Below are 11,860 nucleotides of genomic sequence, written 5' to 3'. Positions count from 1 at the left end.
GTGGACCTTGATTCTTTGTACCAGAGTATGTAGCCACTGTCCTTTGGGGGTCTTGGTGGGTGAATCTGTGCAGCCCCATTTGCAGAGATGTTTTGGCCTTCTGGAGTGACACTTCATTTATCTACTTTTGTTGGAAACTGAGGGTTTGTTTTATCTACTTTTGTTGGAAACCCAAGAGGGTTTTCCATGCAATGGAAAGTTCCCCTGCCTTCAGCATCAAATGTTGATTTAAAATTTTTTGATGATGAGTATCTGCCTGACAATGGAAAAATTAGTTCCTTACCTTTTAAAAGAATGAGCATGTTGCAGACTTTTAGGGAAGAGGAAGGCACACATCCCCGTCCCAGTGAATTACCGCCCTGTCCTGTAGGACGGTGGGGTCTTTGGGAACTCTTGAGGAATGTGAAGCTGCTTGTCTTCTTTCTTTGTAGTGTCTGGCTCCTACACTTGACCCTGACTTTGATTTGTTGATTTGTTCCATTCTATCACTTGTCCCTCTTGTTAGTGACAGTTGTCCTACCTCTCACCTTTCCCTACCTTCAGTTTGTGGGGGTTCCTGTTGTGCTGGAGCATAGAAGCTAGATCATTCTTCCTGTCAATATGATGTCTAAGTCATAGTCAGTCATTCTGATGTCCAAAGCATATAGACTAAGCGTGTGGGCCTAATCAGTTGTCTAAAAGCAAAGTGTTCAGTGTCACGCAGGATTTGTGACATAGCTACTTGGAGAATTTTATTTCTAATAGACAATGTCTATTTTGTGTCAGGATCAAGGCCAGGGCTTTACATACATTACTTTGACAAATACACCAGGATCATGACATAGGAGTCTAGCCCTGTTATGCAGATGAAAGCGTCAAATCCAAACCATTAGACCACCAGGGATGTTGTGCAAATGAGGAACACAAGGCTGAGAATGTTTAATTAATGTGTCTGAGCTCTCACAGCTTTAAAAAATGGCAGCACTTATAGTATTTGAGCCCAAGATTCGCCAGTACCAAAGACAGTCATTAATCATGACACTGCAGCTTTATTCTTTTGGTCCCATCCTTGAGGCTACCTGATAAGTCATTGACTTTACTAGCAACATGTTTGTAACTAGAATTTGCAAGAAGACATATGGCCGTGCCTGCTCAGACTGAAGAGGCTGCTTATGTGCCTCAGTTTTCAAACTTCCTCGTGAGAAGAGGCCAGGTTAAGGGTAAAGCACAGGGAGAAGGTTTTCAGCCCATTTAGAAGTTTCCATTTGTCCTTGCAGAAGGACACCTTTTGATTTCTAGCTCACCAACCTGGTAGGAACACCTAACAGGATCATATTCTTCAGACTTTTCTAGCAAAAGGATTTCTTTGCACTTATAGAAGATGTAAGGGATTGTGTCGAGTGGAATTGGGCTTGAGCTGTTCTGCACAGAACAGCTTCAGGTATGAAAGGCACATGCAAAGCTGTGTATTTTACAAGAGATCCCACATCTGAAGTCATCTCAGTGGCAAAACATGTTAAGTCAGAATTACTCCTGCAAAATCCCCTGGTAGGTCACCATGGTGGAGAGTCTAGCCAACCCCTAGCAAGTCGCACCTGGTGGTCTTCCTCAGGGTAGGAGCACGGCAGGTAAGCGCCAGGCCACGTTTCACTGTCTTTCACACCCAAGCAACATTTTCTGCTTCTTACTCAATACTTCACAGTTGTCAGATAAAATGGTAATAATCCTCTTCGTGTATATCAGGAAGCAAAGCATATAAATGTGATGCCTGATTTGTTTCCTGTCAGGGTAGCTTCCCCACCCCAAAGACAAGCCGTGTCTGCAGCTGTTTGTCTGCTGTTAAGTCTGTGAAGTGTAGAATGAATAGGGCTTCAGAGACAGGTCAAACTTACTGTTCATAAAAAACAAGATTTTTTTTTTTTTTTTCAAAAAGCCTGCTTACAAATTAACTGGTAGAATGTGTATAAATATAATTCCAGATCTCACTCTAGTTGGCAGTACATATGTTCTGAACCCCTGGGTAAAGTTTTTGCCAAAATCCATCATTCTGGCTCCCCACACCAAGAAGTCTCCTTTCACATATGCCTCAAGTTGTATTTTTTCCCCTTGGGCCCTTAGAGTTAGGTGAATTCTATGCCTGTGTCTATAACCGCAGAATAGAGGACTTTTCTGCAGCAGGATGTCAAGTGGGAGGGGCTTATGTGTAGCCTCCACCCTTTCTTGCACCCACAGCAGACATTACTAGTAAGTGAAGACCCTCTCCTGCTGAGTCTGGGCACCACTTTGGATCTTTCAGGACATAGTGTCCAGGATCAATTGAGCAGAATTAGCAAGTGAGTTAATCCTGTTACTTGCTATCCTTGATCTAGCCATCTGCACCCTTCCCTGCCATGGCTCCATGCCCTGCAGGAGACGACTTTTAGTTACAGCTCTCCCTGCTTCACAGGCAGTGCTCAGCTATGGGAACCATTAGCCAATTGTGCTTGGAGTGTTGAGTGTTCAAATCCACACGTGCTATGAGACATGTGTGTATCCACTTATCCCATGTCACCTCATTTATGCCTCCACTCATAGGCTCATGCATTCAAAAATTGAGAGCACATGGTGGCTTATTTATAAATCACTGAGCTGGAAAGAAGGTGGGGTGCTGACAAATACCTCAGAACTTGAAGAACAACAATGTGGTGAGTGTCCTGAGTTTTCTTCTCCCATGTATCCCCCCTCCCCGCCCAGGCTGAGTCTGCAACCCTGAGTCATAAGGGAAAAGCATAATGCTTTCTCTGCCAAAGGGAAGGGGAAGTCCAAGGAAAACCTAGTGGGGGACCCCAACCCTAGCTCCACACCAGGGTAGCAGCAGATGGCCCAACTCAGTCATAGCAGTGGTGGCCAAGCCCTGCCTCCTTGCCCTCTGCACAGTGGTGCTAGGAGACTTGGACCCAGCAGGGGCTGCCCTCCCCTCTGCAGCAAGGCCCACTGATAACGTACAGTCCATGGAAACATCTTCTGACACCACGGAAGCACCAGCAGGGAATAAGTGGGAGCCTAAATGCACCAAAAGAGCAAAACTGACCAGAATAGTATTGCAAGTGTTCAGAGAACCCAACTGTCGTTTAATTAAAACCCATAAAAGCAGCAAGAACCTATGCACTCTATAAGCAGACCCCTGCTTGCTAATGAAGATGTAAATAGGATTAAGAGACCCCTAATATCCAGGATGCAGTAGACAACCACTCATGAACCAAACTGGGAAAACAAAATTTTAAAACGGGCCTCCCTGGTGGCGCAAGGGGTTGAGACACAACTTATGAGGCTATCTGAAGCCTCTGCAGCAGGAGTTCAATCCCTAGCCAGGGAGCAACCTACATGGCGCAGCAGACCTCTTCTGACTCGCCTGCTGCTCCCCTCAGCAGTGTGTTTCGGTCAGTCTGCCTGTTCTGTTCCCCACTCTCTCTGGTGAGTCATCTCACCCCCCACACCTCTGGCCTGTGCCCCAGTTCTTGCATGCATAAATAAATGAATCTTTAAAAAAAATTTAAAACAGACTAATAATAGATGCCAGTATTGATATGATTTAGATATTGGAGTTTATCTGATGAGGATTTTAAAGCAATTGTGATAAAAATGCTTCATTGATCAAATACAAATTCTCTTGAGAAAAAATCCCAAATATTAGCAAAGAAATAGAAGTTATGCAAAAGAACCAAATGTCAATTGTAGAAATAAAAAAAATTGTAAAATGAAAAACTGATAACTGAGTGGAAGTGACAAGATCAAATCAAGGTACTTGAGTTCAGATCAATAAAATGTATTTAATCTTGAACATCAACCTAAAAATAAAAAGAGCTGCAGGGATATGTGGGATACAATAATGAGAGAACTAAAAACTTGAATCATCAGAGTTCCCAAAGAGGAGAAAGTGTGGGAGTGAGAAATATTTAAATAATGGCTGAAAATTCCCCAAGTTGGATGAAATGATAGAAATCTTCAGATTCAAGAAGCTAATAAACACCAAAGAGGAGAAGCCCAAAGAAATTCTTACCTTGACACAACATCATTCATCATCTGAAACCTAAAGACTAAGAAAAAAGCAAAAAACAGAGAGAAACCACATCAATTCAAGTTCTATCTTAGTGTCGCTGCAAAAGAAACGGGGGAGGCCAGCAAGGGTGACATTCATCAAGAGCTGAAAGCAAAGAACTTCCAGCCTTGATTCCTTCAGGAATCAAAGGGAAATAAAGACATTATCAGGTGAAAGGAAACAGAAGTTGCTGAAACCTGTTCTTAAAGAATGACTAAAGAAAACTCTGAAACACACAGTAGATGACAGAAAGCTGGGACCTTCAGAAAGGAAAAATCAACCATCGAACAGAACAGGTAAAAACATAAATAAATAGAATAGACGGTATCCACCTCTTGAGTCCTTTTACCCTTATTTTCTGGTTAAAGCAGATGACACCACATCACATGATGTGGTGTCAGAGTATATATTTTATTTTCTTTTGCTTAGAAGAACTGGGGTGTAAGCCAGAGGTGTGGGGGATGAGAGGATTCACCAGAGGCAGTAAGGAGAAGAACAGGCAGATCTACTGATATTCACTGCTGAGGGGAGCGGCGGGCAAGACAGGAGAGGTCTGCTGCACCATGTGGGTTAGCTCCTGGCTGGGGATCGAACTCAGGCCATAGTGGTGGTAGCGCTGAGACTTAACCCCTAGGCCACCAGGGAGGCCCTCAGTGTATGTAAATAAGATACACAAGAAACTTATCTTTTCAGACTGAGGAGGCTGAAGGGAACAATGCAAGACACAGATGGACAGAACAGGTAAAAACCATGACCTAGAATGCTGTCCACGTGTACATAGGAAGGCTGAAAGTAAGGAGAAGAATGATAGATCATGCAAACAAGTTTTAACAAGTAGTGATTATAGTAATGTCAATTGTCAAATAAAGTAGACTTCACAGAAAGGAAAGTGTATTAAGGACTAAGGACATGACATGGGTGACACATTACTGCACAGCAAGATGGAGCAATCCTAGAAGTGTGGGCACCAAATCCCAGAGCTTTAAAAGAAGCAGAAGCTGACAGAATTGAAAGGTGAAATAGACAAAACAGTAATTAGAATCGGGAGTTTCAGCACTCTCCTCTCAGCAATGGATAGAACTTTTAGGCAGAATATCATCAAGGACAATAGAAGAGCGAAATACCATCAGCCCCCAGGTTTTCTAGGAAAAACTACAAACATATCTTTTCAATAAATTATTTTGCTACTTAAATCAGATATAGCTGCTATTGCTCAAAACTAAGCATTTATGTTGATAAAGCTTGCAAAACAGGAGGGACAGGATCATGGAGGGTCTTGTGTACCTTATTTTTTATTTTATTTTATTTTATATATTTTTTACATCATTGTTCATTTTTGCACAATGTACGCATTTTCATGTTGGTTATATTCCCATACAATTTCCGCTCCCCTTATTTTGACCCTAATCCCTCCCCCCCCCCATAGTGAGTCCCTGGTTTATAGTTGCTTGTTGATTTTGATTTTTACTTTATTATAATTAGTCTTTTTCCTGGTCCCTTATTTAGGTTTTCTAAATTCCTGCTATGAGTGAGACCATCTGGTATTTTTCTTTTTCTTTCTGGCTTATTTCACTGAGCATGATCCCTTCCGGCTCCATCCATGTTGCTGCAAATTGCATGAGTTTATATTTTTTGATTGCTGAGTAATATTCCATGGTGTATATGTACCACATCTTCTTGATCCAGTCATCTATTTTGGGATATTTGGGTTGTTTCCATAGCTTAGCTATTGTAGACAGTGCTGCTATAAACATAAGAATGCAGGTGCCCTTTGGAATTAATGATTCTGTGTCCTTTGGGTAAATACCTAGGAGTGGAATTGCTGGATCATATGGAAGCTCCATCTTTAGCAGGTTGAGGAATCTTCACATCTTGTGTACCTTATTTAAAAGTATGACTTATTTTGGAAGGAATGACAGGTTACTTTTGGTGTTAAGCTAGAAATTGATGTTGGCATCTTTTTTTTTTTTTTTTGCATTAATAGAACTAACGGTAAATCTCAAGTGCCTGAAATATGGGCAGCAGCATACACAGAAATTAAGAAGTAGGACTGGTAAATTTAAAATATGTAAGGAGGGGAGAGGGATGAAAGAGGGATAGAGAAGTAAAGAATCATCCCTGGTTGTAACTTGGATTTCTAGAAGAATGGATGAGATTAGCTGGAACCAGTTTAGTAAAGAATTTATATTTGGGCACTCTGGTTTTTTTTAGCTTTTAATTTTGAGGTGTAGATTTACATGCATGTAAGAAATAATACAGAGAGTTCCTGGGTACCACTTACTCATTTCCCCCAGTGGTAGCCCATCACAAAACCCCATCTCTGCTAGGATGTTGACATGGATACAGTCAAGATACGAGCCGTTTTATCACTGATAAGTTGCATGACATCAAATCAAAATACTTGACTCTGTAAAAGGCTCTGCTACAAGGATGCAAAGGCAAAGCACAGAACGGGAGAAAATATTTTCAGTTCCCATATCCAACAAAGGACTTGTATCTAGAATATATAAAGAATTTGCAAAATCCAATATTTAATAAATGAACAATTAGAAAATGGACAAGAGAAATGCAGACATTTTGCTGAAGAGGATATACAGATGGCAAACTCATGAAAGATGTTCACCTTCATTGACCATTAAAGAGATGCAAATCAAAACCATATGAGCTGTCACTACATGTCAGAATTAAAAAAAGAATAGAAAAAAAGTTAGAATTTAAAAAATAGAAAATAAAAACAAGTGCTGGTGAGGATGTGGAGAAAATAGATCATCTGTTGGTGGAAGTATATAGTGGTGTATATATAGTGAATCTGGAAATAGTTTTGTCATTACATGGACTTTACCATGCCTGACCCAGCAATTGCACTCTTGGGCATTTATCCCCGAGAAATTGAACTTATTTTTCATGCAGAAACGTGTGCACAATGTTCAAAGCTGTCTTATTCACAACAGCCTAAAAAAACTAGAAGCTCCCCAATGTCCCACCCTTGCATGAAATGACAGTGTAGGTTTAAAAAAGTTCTCTCTCCTTTCCTTAGGCTAAAATAAAAATGCTTTTTTGGATCTTTGCTGCTCTTTGCTTCATTCTGCCTCTGTTTTCCCATAGAAACTAAAAGCCTTTGAATACCTTGAACATAACTTACACATTTCATGTTCCAAGTTTTATTGTTATACACTAAGACAGAACATTCAGCTACTTTGGGAGTGTCTTGAAATTCTAAGCAGCTAAGCAATCCTAGGTCTTCTTGTGTCTTTTTCCATGGTGAGTGACCTTGTATTTAGGGAAGAGAGAGAGGGAGAGAAATGGAGATGCAGCAGTTATACAGAATTATTCTTGGGAAAGCCCATTATCCTTCTCCCCAGGGGGGAAAATGAACAAGCTAGTCATTACCAATAATATTAAATAATATAAAATGCCAACACAACAGTCCTTTGACTTGTGACTTTGGCATGACATTAAAGCCACGAGACCTCCTGTTTCTTATTATTGGAATAAATCACTTCCCCATACACTCCCGTACAGCCTTCAAGCTGATGACAAAAACAGTCGCTTCCTAGTTTATAGAGACAGGAAACACGGCACGCTAAACTGGGCAGTGCCGCAGAGGAGCAAAAGCTACCCCCTCCCAAGCTTACTCTGCAGTTTGGGGTGTGTTTTCAACGGGAACCACTGTTTTGCTGAAGTGCAGCTGTGTTAAGACCTACCTATTCATCTCCGCAGAGAAGATACCTGGTTGTATTTCTGATATAGCGCCTTGAATTCTTGAAGAAAAAAAAAAATCAGAAAGACTGATGTCATTGTCAGAGTCCCGGTGCTAAAGTTGAAGCTCTCAATCCTAAGAATGACTTAGACCAAAGCCTGAGTGTGGAGGTTTTCATAAACACTGCAGGTGGCTTCCCACCCTACCCGCGCCCCCCGCTATCCCCACTTCTCAGAAGGGTGATTCCTAAGTAAAGCAAATCAACCCCATATTGAATTATATGCTCCTCATCGTTTCTGCTTATGCCTTCCTTAATGAAATCACTTATAGCCTTTTGTAATGAATTAAAGGATGAGGGACCATGTGACCGGATATGTTTTTGGCACTAATGCATAGTTGTTCTGCTACCAAGGAGATGGGGATCTCAGCTCCGGATGGTTCACTCATGCTCTTTGCTCTGCGTGATTTTTTTCATAACGATGATTGCATTTCTCACGAGCTCACCCTCTAAGCTTAGGGGTTCCGTCTGCTCTGGACACAGACGTACTCTGGGCACATCCCTGAGAACCCACGTGCCTGCCAGTCCAGTTCAGATGACCTGCGGTCATAGTGGGGTTTGCGATCACCAAGCCTCTTCAGAATACCCTGGTTTTCCACGGTGATTCTCACTAGCTCCCGATTCCTTATTTCTCTGTTTAAGCTGAAAAACACAAAGCCCCCCAGACGGGAAGAGAATAAAATTCCCCTCCTGGATGAAGTGTGGAGGTGAAGTCGTGTTGTCATAAACCCAGGCTGCCTAAGTGCAGGGAGCAAACCCTCTCTCACTGAGAGCCCGGCAGCTTCGCTTATGGGACCAACCTGCACGCTGGGAAATATGCAAAATATTTGCAGACTTAAATGACTGGTTCACAGCACCCCTGTCCACTAGGGGTGGACCTAGGGCATCAGCATTTTACCAAAGCTCCCCAGGGACTGAGGATCTCTGGCTTATATAATGGGGGAAGGTCTTGCCTATGGAAAAATCACAAATGACTTATGACAAGTTTTGGTTCACCTCACTCCCTCCAGCTGTCATCTTACTTTCAGATACTCAAGAATATAGGAATCTTGACATTCTCCCTTACACACACACACACACACACACACACACCCTTAAATTCTTTTTGTTGAAACTGTTTTGTAGTCTGACTTTAAATGTCTCCTTTATCAGAGCTTGCGTTCTTTGAGGTTAGAAAGTAAATATCTCATTGCATCTCTATATTCCCGGGGCTTAGCACATAGTAGTTGCTCAGGAAATATTTGTGGAACCTGGTTTTTTTTTTTTTTTTTTTTAGATTTATTTATTTATTTATATAAGCACTGGGTACAGTCAGAAGCACGAGAGGGTGAGAGAATTCACCAGAGCCAGAGGGAAGAGTAGAACAGGCAGACTGACGAAATACACTGCTGAGGGGAGCAGCGGGCCGCAGGAGAGGTCTGCGCACCATGTGGGACCCTCGCCCGGTGGCCGGGGATCGAACTGGCATTGCAGAGGCTGTGGGCAGCTTCGCAACCCAGCGCTCAACCGCTGCGCCACCGGGGAGGCCCTGTGGAACCTGTTTTAAGGATGTAGTGCCACAGTCCCAGCTACGTTCTTCATTCTACAAAAGTAGGCAGTGCTTTCTTGTTGAACTCTGAATAGGACCCAGAAAAGCCTCTTAAATGAAAGAAAAGTTTTTTAGTGCTAGAGAAAGGCCCCCATTTGGGATAGTTTTAAGTCTCCTTAACATCCAGTTTGGGGCCTCCCCGGTGGCGCAGCGGTTGATCGTTGGGTTGCGAAGCTGCCCGCAGCCTCTGCGGCGCCAGTTCGATCCCCGGCTGCTCCCTGGCCACCGGAGGAGGGTCCCACATGGCGTGCAGACCTCTCCTGCCGCCCACTGCTCCCCTCAGCAGTGTACTTTGGTCCTTCTGCCTGCTCTGCTCCCCGCTCTGGCTCTGGTGAATTCTCTCACCCTCCCGCGCTTCTGACTGTACCCAGTGCTTGTATAAACAAAACAAACAAACAAATAAATAAATAAAACATGCCTCTATTAAAAAAAAAAATTTAAAAAAAAAATTTAAAAAAAAAAATTAAAAAAAAAAAAAAACCATCCAGTTTGGTTATCCCTCAAGGTAAGACCCCTTAAGTATTCCTTCTGCTCAGAAGACCCTCCCACTAAACGTCAAAGTGGACTTTCCAAAAATAAAAAGAAAGAACGCTACCTCTTGGTAAAATATTCATTCCAGCAATCCACCTTAGCTGGGCCACGGTGAGCATTTGCAATTTTCTGACACAGTTGCTTGTTTTCATACTCAATTTTGTCGATTCTTTTTTGTTCACCCTGGCAAGAAACCCCGCCCCCACAGTGACATCAGGGCCGCATGGTTCCAGCACAAAGGCTGAGCACCACCCTCAGGCCTGTGGAAAAGGGTTGAATCAGGCCTGTGTGGAGAGCTTAGGAGCAGAACTTAAGAAACTGGAGATGGTGCGAATGGGGAGGAGGAGTCTTAAGGAATCTTTGGGCTGGGGTGATTGAGAAGGCGCTGGGAAACTGGCTTCTTTAGAACAGAGATGGAAATCCAAGTACATTTGCACACGGCAAGGACGGGTACCTGCAGTTTGCTCAGTTTTAAAATGTGATGCGTGTGCGCCACTGGAGGCTTGGTGTCCACCGCCGGCTTCACTAAGTCAGAAGGATGAGAGGGTTGTTACGTCCCAGGCAGCCTCTCAGCAGCCTCACAAAACCTGCTCCTGCTCTGGCCGGTGACCCTAACTATTAAGCATGATTTTCAATTCTGACCTTAATCCAGTTCAGGAATTTTAGTTCAGTTTAATTTCCCAAACTGACACCTTCAAAGAGTTTTGAGCAGAAATGAAAGAATGATGAGGGCTAGAAAAAGTAAACTTTACAGAGATGAGTCCTGTGAATCCAACAAAAAAGCCTCTCTTCCTCCCGTCCCCTAAATGACTAGTCTATTAGGGTGGAAATCCTATCCTCTTTCTAGCTCACGTTGGCTTTAAAGAGTTCAAGTGAGTATTTCTAATCCATGAACTACCTGGGGGGAGATGAATTTTATCACTTGACCCAACTCAGCAGATAAGGCCACGTCATCTGCAATGCCAAATGCTGGTCTGGTTTCCTATCAATATTTCTATAATGGCCCTTTCAGAAGCCCTAGTCGCAATGTCCTGTCCAAACTACCCACATACCTATTTGTATTCTATTCTTGTGAAATATGTAGTGGCCAAAGTCCAGTTTCTTCCTGAAGGTTGTGGTCTGTCTATGATTAGACACGATAACAGGGTAAGCTAGATAATCCAGGGAATTGTTCATCTTCTCTTCCTAATCTCACTTCAGAAATGAGGCACCGGGTTCCTCTGTGAGGTACTTAGATGGCCCCATAATGTGTTGCCATAGGTGCCCAGTTATGATGTCAGAGCAGGTCTCCAGGAAGGAAGAGGAACAGCAGAACACACCTGGCTGTGCCTCGGCTTCTCCTTTGAAAGCTCATCTAGGCCCAAGTCAGAATGAGGAACTTTCCCACCTGCCTGGAATGCAGATGCCATGGACACCAGCAGGAAAAGGTGTGTTGTGCCAGGAGGCCTAGGATGGGGTGGGGATGGAGTGGGGGGATCTTGTTTCATGCCCCATGGCAGTAGTTTCCCTGAAGGTGTGGGACTGTACTGGGGGAGATGAAGATGATTTCAATGATAATCTGATTCAGTTTCCTCATTTTGCAGATGAAGGGAGCTGAAGTCCAGAGCAGCAGAGGCCAAGTGATGTCAGAGCCAGGCTCCGGATGTGGGTTTCCTGAGTTCTGGGCACCATATTTGCTTTTTGGGGGGTAGAGTGGGAGGGCATCTGCCTGCTGCTTTCTTGGGGGCGGACAGAGACTGTCTTCTGCTCATGTGGGATCTCAGCAAATGATGAGCTGCTGGTACCATGTGGCTGAGAGTGGGCTGAAAGCTGCTCCAGAAAGGTACAGAGAAGCCTGGTTCATCTCCACATTAGCACAGGGTGTAGCACGTAGTGGGTGCTCAACACGATGATGAAGGAGACGGACTAATACCTACTGAGTGCTCA

The 11,860-nt window shown here is 43.3% G+C and overlaps 1 protein-coding gene across 1 annotated transcript; it reads right to left on the bottom strand.

Annotated features, from left to right (window-relative positions):
* Positions 1-7,207: 7,207 nt before the first annotated feature.
* Positions 7,208-11,185, bottom strand: CFAP97D1 (CFAP97 domain containing 1). Its single transcript, XM_037491590.2, has 6 exons — positions 10,987-11,185; positions 10,389-10,459; positions 9,999-10,117; positions 8,334-8,457; positions 7,762-7,818; positions 7,208-7,327 (listed from the first exon to the last, which is right to left on the bottom strand). The coding sequence occupies exons 1-5, from the start codon at positions 11,108-11,110 to the stop codon at positions 7,762-7,764; spliced, it is 495 nt and encodes a 164-aa protein (XP_037347487.1). The 5' UTR covers positions 11,111-11,185; the 3' UTR covers positions 7,208-7,327.
* Positions 11,186-11,860: the final 675 nt, after the last annotated feature.

Source organism: Talpa occidentalis, unplaced genomic scaffold (genome assembly GCF_014898055.3).
Source record: "Talpa occidentalis isolate TD23 unplaced genomic scaffold, MPIMG_talOcc4v2.1 talOcc4.7, whole genome shotgun sequence".
Classification (NCBI taxonomy): Eukaryota; Metazoa; Chordata; class Mammalia; order Eulipotyphla; family Talpidae; genus Talpa; species Talpa occidentalis.
Note: the sequence above shows the minus strand (reverse complement) of the source record. Positions and strands in the feature narration are given on the sequence as shown.

Coding starts and splice junctions, on each gene's coding strand:
- CFAP97D1 (XM_037491590.2), bottom strand. CDS start 11,110: ATGAACAATTCCCTGGATTATCTAGCTTACCCTGTTATCGTGTCTAAT. Junction 10,118..10,388: donor TAAAACTGAGCAAACTGCAG/GTACCCGTCCTT, acceptor GTTTCTTGCCAG/GGTGAACAAAAAAGAATCGA. Junction 8,458..9,998: donor AATGAATATTTTACCAAGAG/GTAGCGTTCTTT, acceptor TGTGTTTTTCAG/CTTAAACAGAGAAATAAGGA.